Source organism: Haliotis rubra, unplaced genomic scaffold (assembly GCF_003918875.1).
Source record: "Haliotis rubra isolate DU_JTF1 unplaced genomic scaffold, ASM391887v1 Scf126, whole genome shotgun sequence".
NCBI classification, from domain to species: domain Eukaryota; kingdom Metazoa; phylum Mollusca; class Gastropoda; order Lepetellida; family Haliotidae; genus Haliotis; species Haliotis rubra.
In genome coordinates this window covers 556,266-567,304 of record NW_025765181.1, presented here as the reverse complement: position 1 = coordinate 567,304, position 11,039 = coordinate 556,266, and the positions used below count along the sequence as shown (strand labels likewise).

At 40.2% G+C, this 11,039-nt stretch overlaps 1 protein-coding gene across 1 annotated transcript; it reads right to left on the bottom strand.

Moving 5' to 3' along the window:
- Nucleotides 1-1,742: 1,742 nt before the first annotated feature.
- LOC124266501 lies at nt 1,743-10,409 on the bottom strand. The gene is made up of 8 exons (XM_046701298.1): nt 10,220-10,409; nt 7,863-8,060; nt 6,371-6,541; nt 5,411-5,590; nt 4,317-4,741; nt 3,578-3,689; nt 2,779-2,861; nt 1,743-2,014 (listed from the first exon to the last, which is right to left on the bottom strand). The coding sequence occupies exons 1-8, from the start codon at nt 10,395-10,397 to the stop codon at nt 1,979-1,981; spliced, it is 1,383 nt and encodes a 460-aa protein (XP_046557254.1). The 5' UTR covers nt 10,398-10,409; the 3' UTR covers nt 1,743-1,978.
- Between the last annotated feature and the right edge of the window lie 630 nt (nt 10,410-11,039).

Here is an 11,039-nt window from a genome sequence, read left to right as displayed (position 1 = left end):
TTTAAAAGCAGAAAACAAATAGATCACATTCGGGGTTCCGATTTTGCATAGATAATGTGAAAATATATTTTAGACTAATTGACAATGGTAGCGGATTTGTATGATGTTGCCGTCTTAAATGTGTGTATTATGGTTATATAGTATGACCAGAAATTATTGAGAATTTTAGGAATATGTTTAATTGGATTTCTAGTATAAACAACCTAGACCAGCTCAAGTGCTTGGTTTCATTCAAGAGAGACAACTCCGTTAATCCTTTTTCATTAGTTTGTGAAGAGTTATCCCCCTTTGTTTACTTGCTAGCAGACGACATTTTCAGTGATACTCAGTATGGATGATTTAGAGAAGAGGAAGTTGATTTTAGAGTATTATAACAAGGACATCAGATCAGCTAAAGTGATTTCAAGTAGAACAGGCATCCATTTGTCCACTGTTTATCGTGTTTTCAAAAAATATTGGAAATGAATATGGCATTGAGCACCAGGGAGGCGCAGGTAGGCCCAGAAAATTGACTGTCGGTGACAGGAGGCGGCTTGGTATTCTTGTTTCTAAAACAAACGAAGGAGTTTAGAAAACGTAAGGCTGGATATGATTGATAGAGGAACTGTGGCTGTCTGTAAGGAGAAAATTAGAACTGAGCTGCATGCAATGGGTTGGCAGAAAAGTCGAGGAATTTCATCACCGATCATGAAACCTGAACAAAAGGAGCGAAGGTTGAACTGGTGCTTACAGCATAGAAATTTTAACTATGCAATGTGATTTTCCCAGATGAAAGTTCTGTGTGGCTGTTCCCTAATACACTGAAATTCTGGACCAAACAAACTGAAAAACCTTTGTATCAGCGCCTAAAGTACAGTCCGAAATTTAACGTGTGGGGTGGGATATCTGTGTAAGGGGCAACGTGTATTTGAAGGGAATATAAAACAGTGAGCGGTATACAGATATTCTCGAGGGACATTTACTTCCATCTGCTCACGTGTTCTATGGAATTGTTTTGATATTCCAGCAGGACAACGATCCAAAACATCGTTCAACGCATTCACAGGCCTGGTTTCGGACCCAAAATATGACATTATTAGATTGGCCAAGCTATAGCCCTGACCTAAATCCAATAGAAAATGTTTGGGGACTTATGAAGGAAAGTGTCAATAAGAAAAATCTGACAAATATTGCTGAAATGAAAGAAGAGGTGATCCGATATTGGGACAGCATGGACCACGACTTTCTAACTTCTTTGATCAGTAGTATGCCCCGCCGCATTGAAGCCTGCATTGCTGCCCATGGTGACTTGACAAAATACTAACTGTTCACCTGTCTCTGAATCTGGAGTTATGTTCTGCTAATATTCACATTTAATACGTGAGTAATGAGTGAAAAAAAAAAAAAAATTACAATCTTTAAATTCTCAATAATTTCTGGTTGTACTGTATATTGCGGCATGGTTTGAATATAGCAGAGATATCTCTCTCCAATCAGAATACATATATCCTGGGAACAAGCGTACGACCCGGGTTCGATTCCCCACATTGGTGGAACGTGTGAAGCCCATAAGTGGTGTCTCCAGCTGGAATACTAGTAAGATGCGTCGTAAAGCTATACTCATTCACTCACTTTTCTGTATGTTACCCTCGATAAACTCCTGTTGTGCTTGTTCGTTATGCATCGATCAAATCAGATGAGTTGCCCCTAACCATCTTCTGTAGCCAGTGTACGAAGAGTGGGAAAGACAACGATTCCAGATAAACACATGCAGGTGTTTATTAATTCAGATTTCAAATGTTTACAGTGATCTATAACATGAAGAACGATAACACAGCTGTGTCACACGATTGCCTGTAGATACATCTAAGATTGTGACGCAATAACAACAGATTGTTGTCTGTCAACAATGGAATGGCCAGTTGTCGCCATTGTGCGCCATGTGCCGCCGGAACGGCTGGTTGTATCAGGCGATGATTGTTGCAAGCGGATTACCCTCTTACAGGAAAGGGTTACAGAGCTTGATCAAGTACATCTGGAAGAGAGAAATGGATTAAAGTTATAATCTGTCAAATAGAAATCTTAGTAATTCATTGTTGGTAAAAAATTTATCCTTCGACGGTCGGCAGGGAGACATGAATGTGTGTCTGTGTATGTGTGTATGCAGTAATGCCAGCCACTGATGGTTGGATGGATGGATGGGCGGATGGGCGGATGGATGGATGGATGATGGGAGGATGGATGTATGAGTGGGTGGGTGGGTTTATGGATGGATGTATGGATGGATGGATACATATAATATAGATAATAATAGCATTCGTGTAATCCACATGCAAATAGTACATTCGACGTCGGGTGGAGTTGTTGAGAGGTGAACTGACGTTGACGGGTATGACCCTCCCTTCCTCCCTCCGCGCCTGAACCATATGATTTCAGGCCAATGCAGGAATGAGACGGACTATCTGATCAATTCAGTGGATCCGTGTTCTGATGTGTTCTCTAAACACCTTTAACTTGATCGTATATGAAAACAGCAAACTTTGCCAATTCCGACGTCGCCAGAGATTGCCAACGTGACATCTCAAGTCGACATTGTCTCGTCAACATCATCGCGCCTTGTTTATCGGACCTCATACCATACTGTCCTATTGCGACGTTGCAAATGGGTTTTTTATCTCTAAAGTTAGGTTCCAGTTTTGTTCAACCTTTCTGACTTCCCCTGAACGATATTGTATTTAATTCTAAAACAATATATTATTATACTTTCTTTGATCGTCACGAATATAGCACTTCACTCACATCATCCATGTAGCCGGAGAAATAAGTCTTATTTGTACCAGCAGCGATACTCAGAGGACATGAATTGCCCGCAGCCCGGACACCTGAAACAGAAAGCCAGCGTTCCAGATATTCAAATGTGTCACTCCTGTGCTCTATACAGAGTAATACCAAAAAATCAGTTTCAAGATTGTCTCTCAGTAGTTTTGTCTCTATTTAATGTTTCTCTACAATATTATAACACATAGTCGATATCAACTTGTATAATCTTCCCCTGTGAGTATCTACAATGTGTATAGAGCACTGGAAATGAGTATTGTTAGCCGACAGTGAATCTTACCCTTACGATTTCCTACCAGGGATGTTATGGGAGCCTTATCTTACATCATTTATGTATGACCTTTCCGATACGGTAATATAGTAGTTAATACAGTCTTTACCATTTAATGTCATGATTGAACCGAAGTTTCTAACGTCTCATTTGAAGTAAAGCTTTATGTAAAGAAATTTCCAACATAATTTTAGGAACTCATTATGAATATTATGAATGCTTGAGAAGTTCAAGGTTTGAATATTTCAATAAATGCCATAAATGGTTATTCTTGATATTTTGTGACTTATACGTAGAGTAAAGGTTAGCCAATGGTGGAGCGTATGGAAATTAGATTGTGCTTGGCGATCATGCTAAGTGAACTGGGTTGGTTTATCGATAACTCTATACAGTGTATGCTATGCATATGAACTGCATATAAAACAAATCCAAGGTCTAGGTATTTGTGCTCATTTATGCACACAAAATCTTTCTCCGCCTATGGCTTACCTGGGGGGAAATCAATGGGCACAACCTGCTCCGGCCTTGTATTGTCATTTACTCTCAGAAGACCCTTGTCATCGTCCTTGGCGAAGTACACACTGACCCTTCCGGACAGATCCTTGGACAGAACACAAAGCTTCTTTGAGACAAACTTCTAACACAGACTGTCGACATGGATTGTACAAAGTCGTTACAAATTGGCATATTGGCATAGTACGGTTAAATATACTTCCCACTCACTATATGTTATGTATATATATATATATGGTTACATCGAAGATTGATTTCGCCACTAACTTGGGGGATTCAACTGCAAACCTTATGCAGATGAACTGCACGAGGGTCATGCATCAAATTTGGGTTTTGGTGTAAAGTCTTGTTAAGAATTCACCAATTTTCACTGATTTTTATCATTTATGGAACTCGTGACAATAATCTTTTCAACGTTACGAATTTGTTTTACAATAGTTCACAATCAGTTCATGTATAAACAATACCTTTAAACAGTATGGAATATTTTGCCTGAAGTACGTACGTGGCTATGTTTACACTAGTGCGTCTAGACTTTTGATTGGAAGTATAGGTGCAGGAGTACGCAACCCCCTTTTGTCCTGAAAGCTATTAAGCGACCTGTTAAACTCTCGTGAAAACGAGTGAAAATGAACTGTGCAGCCCCCCTTTCCGAAAATGCTGTCTCGGCCCCTGTGGCGCCACTGTTTTTTTCTGGGAAATAATCGTTACATACCACGTCATCTACTTGTCCTTGAGCGTGAAGCTCAGTATGGTTCTTGGGTTTGACGTAGCAGATGACGCTCCCTCTGGCCGGACTGGTCATACTCAGCTTACACCCGTAGGTTGGCTCGATGTCACAAATGCTGTTATCGGCCAGAGCGTATACTTGGGAGTTGCTTTGGACGTTGTTTGGATCCGGGATATACAGGAAGTTAAAACTGAAGGTGAATCTGAGACCAAGGTCATTTCCGGTGATACCAGGGGCAGCGAAGGTACGACGACCCATAAAGTAGGCTGAGTCGGGAAAGTCGCTGCTGCTGTTGGCAACAGTGCCGTTTCCTTGGATGGAGCTGGAGACGCCGATGGCGGCCTTGTTCAGTGCAAGTGTCCAGGAGTTGTCGGATGAAGAGAGGTGCACTGATGTTATGTTCTGGCATACTGAAGCAGCAACATCAGGTTGTGAGAGAGTTGGCAACGTGGTAGTTTAATTTCTTTTTGTAATTTTTCCAACAATGACATACACTGCTTATACAAGTACCTTCGGCGTGAATTACAGCACTATTTCAGTTTAATGGGTTCAATAAGTCTCGTAAACCGGAAGCTGACATCAGCATCAGCATCAACGAAACAGGTAGTCAGAGCTCAATGACACCCAAATCAAGCGTTGCAATGACTCAATGCATATTGGTCGCCTTTGGCGAAAATCGTTGGATAATGTACACACTGTTCTCTTGTTTGAATTCGAACTTAAGCTTTTGGTGAGACGAATGAAACCTTAACTGTGCGCCCAACACACACACACACACACACACACACACACACACACACACACACACACACACACACACACACACACACACACACACACACACACACACACACACACACACACACACACACACACACACACACACACACACACACACACACACACACACACACACACACACCCATTGCAACAACTATGAAGAAAGTTAATACACTACCAGGGATATTGAACTTTGGGAATCTGAAGTTTGTTAAAAAATATATACACATGTAACTGTAAGTGTTAGTTCTGCCCTGTTTCGTTACTGTCCAGTGATGCGGAGAGGATAGGATACTTACCATTGGTTACATTGTAGAAGTCACATCCACACTTTGTTGGGTCCTGATGACGAAGGGAAGCTGCGCAGGGTACGGTTGTGTTCTCGGGTTGGATCACGTCAACTCCACCCCTTGTGATTTTCACCCATTTAAAAGACTGATAGTACCTGTTGTCTTCCACAGCAGAGCATGTCTCATTCACTGTGGAAATGAACGTGTAAACTGTGTCAGTGAGTCAGTTGGTATTGGTTGGACATTGAGTTGGGCTTGACAAAATTTATGTCAGATGTAATTCTCTATTTTGCCTTGATTTTTTAAGGAGAATTTTGCATTTGTATAAGACGATTCCCACCGGGCAGGATGTGCTCACCTTTTCCCGAACACCTAGTACCGTCACAACTTGATAATGATTCATAAATACATGTTCATAATAGTCGAAATTCTTACAATCGAGATTTCTTGTGAAAACGGTTTTGTCTCTTTTAGTTTCAAGGAATTGTCATTACACTAACCTTTTAATGTATATTTCATTTAGGCGACTCTGCTTTTATGAGAGTTTTCCTATCATAGTGGAAAGAGTTTGAGTATCAGTGAAATAATGCTAGAAACACGTTTAATGGTACTCACAAATATCCAATGATTCATATCTAATAACACATATAACATGATATAGAATACAATCGGCTCGGCTCCTTCTAGTTGATAAGCAAGGTTTTTGTCCCGTGGCAGTGACATGAAAACCTGCTGATAACTTAGATTGGACAAGTAATAGTGACTTTTGATGGCGTCGTGTTAATATGTATAATAATGCTCTCAGATTGAAGTCATATTTGTTCCAGTCAATAAAGGAGGGTATATTTTAATTCCAGATATTTCTAACCTTTCAAACAAACCTGGTATTCACATGACAAACTATAAACATTGCTTCCTGAATACGTAGTGGTGTCACGCATTTTTAAAGTAATATGGAATCGTTCTTACACACTTCTTGGTCTTGTACAGGGGGGCACTGGATGTCGCACACCCCAGTCATGAGGTTGAATCCAAGGCCGGTTGAACAGTACCTCGTCTCGTACAGACCGTTCTCACAGACCTGGTAGGGGCCGCAACTCACGGTATCCATTGGTATCCTCTGTTCAAGGTCACAGGGATCTGGAATGTACACATAACATACACATTAATGCTGTTTGCGTAGTTCGACGCTCATGATGTCAATCACTGATCCGGATTTAATTATTTAAAGACCGCCGTCATATAGCTTGAGGTGGGATGTTAAACCAAAACACCCAAAACACCATAAGCAAACCAAAGAAGGCTTGCTCCTTGTTTAGCGCCACACTCAGATATATTTCAACTCTTTTTCTGCGTCCTGTAAGCAATCGGAGGAGACAAACCAGTAATTGATGTCATGAGCATCAAGCAACGCGATTGGGGTTGGATTACGCCCAATGCACCAAGACAACGAGCCTGACCATTGGGTGTAAGTTTTTTTCTCTATTGAAATAAGTTGCCGGGTCACCTTACAGCCTGGAGTACAACGGGTGTAAACTGTGAGTTTAGTTTTACGCTGCACAAAGCAATATCCATCTTTATGGCGTCGGTCTGTAAATAATCGAGTCTGGACCAGACAATCCAGTGTTCAACAGCATGAGCATCGATCTGCGCAATTTGGAACCTAGGCCATGTGTTAACCAAGCCAGCAAGCCTGACCACCCGATCCCGTTAGTCGCCTCGTACGTGTAAACTGTTGTAGACGTCGTGGATTTATTTGTGAGTGATAACATATCTGAGAGTATAAAACGTTTAACTTTGCTAAAACGGGGGAAATAAGTGAAAAATGATCACTTTTGAGAGAAAGAACAAAATTGGTTGAAGGAAGCGCTTCACGTGTACGAAAATATATCCATTTTCTTCCTTTAATGCCACATGTGTTGTGTTCGGTTCACACAACATGTACGGTTCACACAATCATACGTGCGATATAGTGGCCTGTTCTTTGATAGCCGACCTTTATAAAAAAAATATCAACGTCATTAGTGTGTTGGTCCGTAGAAGTGAGTAAGTATGGTTTTACGCCGCTTTAAGCAATATTCCAGCAATATCACGGTAGGGGACACCGGAAATGGACTTCACACATTGTACACATGTGGGGAATCGAACCTGTCGTCAGCGTGACGAGCTGACGCTTTAACCATTCGGCTACCACACCGCCTCATGTTCCATAGGAGGATTAAATAATGCAGTCGTGGACGTACTGTAAACTCGACACCTGGTGTCGTCATTGATTTTCAGTGATCCGTTCATATACATGTAGTTTACAGTTGTGTTTCCCTGTAGACCAAACGGCATTTGTTTCTGGGGATAGTCAAATTGGATATTCTTTTAACTGACAAATCATGTTTTCATCATACACCTAGCCCCTCACAGAATGTATTTCCTCGTATTTCTTTAAGTAGTTGGTAGATATACATACGTCCCACTCTGCTGCAGGCGTCCATGTTGTACTGGTTCACACAGATGCTCTGTGACTCGTCATACACTTGGCCAAGTCCACAGGTGTGGCCGTAGATGAAGACGAGGTTGGGGAAGCTGACACATTGGATGAACATGTTGCAAGCGTTGGGGTGGGCGTAAGTCGTGCTGTGGCGGCCGACACATTCCACGCAGCCAGCTGAAATAGACGTGAGTGAGTGAGTGAAAGTGAGTGAGTGAGTGTGTTAGGGTTGAATGAGTGAGTTGGTAGTTTGGCGAGTGAATGGGTGTCTGCATAAAACAATATTTCAGTTAAACACATGTAAGCTCATTGTGGAAGAAAAAATCTGAAGCGACAGAAGGTGTATATGCTTGCAACAATTTTCATTTTGATTTTCGAACCTACGTTCAACTGATCTTGTATCGCTAAGGGAAGCTACTCCTCACAGCAAACTAAAGATACTTAGATCACTTCGACAAAGTTCGACCAATATCAGACAGACAACTCCAAATAGATTTCCACTTTATGAATTCTGGGGATCGAACCTGAGTTCCCGTCTCGACGAGTCAATCGTTCATTAAACGTTACTCTGTTGCACTAGTCGTTAATGAAAGGTTGACACAAGGTATACTATATTGCATTAGTCATTAATGAAAGGTTGACACAAGGTATACTATATTGCATTAGTCATTAATGAAAGGTTGACACAAGGTATACTATATTGCATTAGTCGTTGATAAACGATTGACACATAGTACACTCTGTTGCATTAGTCGTTGATAAACAATTGATATATCGTACACTATGTTGCATTAGTCGTTAATAAACGATTGCTATATAGTACACTCTGTTGCATTAGTCGTTGATAAACGATTGATATATAGTACACTCTGTTGCATTAGTCGTTGATAAACGATTGATATATAGTACACTCTGTTGCATTAGTCGTTGATAAACGATTGACACATAGTACACTCTGTTGCATTAGTCGTTGATAAACGATTGATATATCGTACACTCTGTTGCATTAGTCGTTGATAAACGATTGACACATAGTACACTCTGTTGCATTAGTCGTTGATAAACGATTGATATATAGTACACTCTGTTGCATTAGTCGTTGATAAACGATTGATACATAGTACACTCTGTTGCATTAGTCGTTGATAAACGATTGATACATAGTACACTCTGTTGCATTAGTCGTTGATAAACGATTGATATATCGTACACTCTGTTGCATTAGTCGTTGATAAACAATTGATATATCGTACACTATGTTGCATTAGTCGTTAATAAACGATTGCTATATAGTACACTCTGTTGCATTAGTCGTTAATAAAGAGCACCGTCGTTCCTTTCGATCTACGGAGTGTGAATATATAGCACACATTTCATGCATCATTTTCAACCCTTTATCAACTAGTGCAACACCATATTAGTTCAGGTTTTTTGAAGATATGTTTTCAATGTCAAAGTCATTTCTTCTGACAGATGCAAGTTTAATATATACAGAATTTATTTTGACATTTTAAGTCGTCCATTGTCGTTAGAATAAATACAAAATCATTTGTCGTCGACATTGATTTTTAATAATCTTCTGGTTGAAGTAAGGTATTTGCTATTTTTTGGAAGAACATGTTTATAGACTGATTTGGTTTTTTTGAAGAATCGTATTTACATTTCCGACTGACTGACACAGCCATATAAATAAAAGTGACAAAACTAACAAGATGGAAATGAAAAGATTTCTTATAAGCAATGTCCATTTATTCTTTCCTGAATGTAAACACATGTTAACAGCAAATTTAGGGCGATGTTGTTTGTGCATATAAAACATATATATGTAATTGTCGAAACAGACATTTGTTTCATATTTACAGTTACTGACGTGCGTACCGAAAAGAAATGTTATAATTCCCTGATTTGTCAGGTCAATAGCTTATCAAATGCACCGTTATTTCTCAGTAATTAATATCCACAACAATCATATGGTCTACACAGAGTGAGACTAGGTAAACTGTTACACCACTTGAGCAATATTCCAACAAAATCACTAGGACACCACAACAAACTCCACACTTTTGCCATGTGATTCTCGAACACGGTCTTCGGTCTGAGGAGCGAACTCGTTAACCATGAGTCAAGAAAGAAGCGAAAACTTTAACCATGAAATTAGATAGAAGCGAAAACTTTAACCATGAGACTAGAAACAAGCGAATATTTTAACTAGACTAGAAACAGTCCTTATGGCCTAAACGAAACGTTCGAGCATTGACGTTATTCAGACCTTAATCGACAAAGACATCTCTGAATTGTGAAGCGTCAATCTAAGTTCTTGGATAATTTTGTCTCACCTTTATAGAACTCAAGCGTAGCATCATATGCAGCCTCTGTTGAAGTATCTCCAAACACCTTTGGCAGAGCAATTAAGCTGAAGGTTCTTGCTTTGTATGCCGTTATATTCACATCCTGACCATTGACAACACCACAGCTCCAGACCCCTAAAACGGCAAGCAATACTGTGACCATCATCCTGAATGTGGTGTGTTGTGACTTAGAATGAAAGAGGTAACCCGGTTTCTCAATATATAGACAGTGTGACCGATGATAATGAGATGCATATTGGAGTGGCTTCCGGTGGTTTAAACATTCCTGTGCTAGATGAGTTTACGTAATATGTCATTTACACTACCCAGTAGCAGGATGGCCTGATGTCAGAGGTCATATTGCACGTACTTGTGTGATTAAGTCTCGGAATCCCAAACAATAGCTTCATCATTGGACAGTGTCATCGGATGCTGGCGACCAGCAGAAAACGTGGGCTTGGGGATAGGGGTGTTACTAGGTCATCTCAGAAGGTTAAACAATCTTATACTTGTATACTTGTAAACTTGTCGTGGGCGATCTTTATAATAGCTAAAAGTGACAAAACCCTTCTGAAATCATAAAATCTCGTTAAAAAAAAGCAGTCCATTCTATGAATCTAACTATATCGTGAGCATGTGTCCATTAATCACTATTTAATAGCAATGACACGAGGTGATTGCGAAAAGGTGGTTCACAAACGTGTTAAGTTTACATTAAACTGGATGAGAGAACATGAAGGAAACCACGGTGCCCGAACCTAAAACTCGCTGGGTGTCTGTTAGCACTAAGGAACATCACACAATCAAG

What these genes read in the sequence shown, in the direction of transcription:
- LOC124266501 (XM_046701298.1), bottom strand. Translation starts at nt 10,397, where the DNA reads ATGATGGTCACAGTATTGCTTGCCGTTTTAGGGGTCTGGAGCTGTGGT. An exon ending in TGTACAAGACCAAGAAGTGT is followed by an intron (nt 5,591 to 6,370) that starts GTAAGAACGATT and finishes TCATTTCCACAG; the next exon opens with TGAATGAGACATGCTCTGCT. An exon ending in AAGGACAAGTAGATGACGTG is followed by an intron (nt 3,690 to 4,316) that starts GTATGTAACGAT and finishes GTTCTGTCCAAG; the next exon opens with GATCTGTCCGGAAGGGTCAG.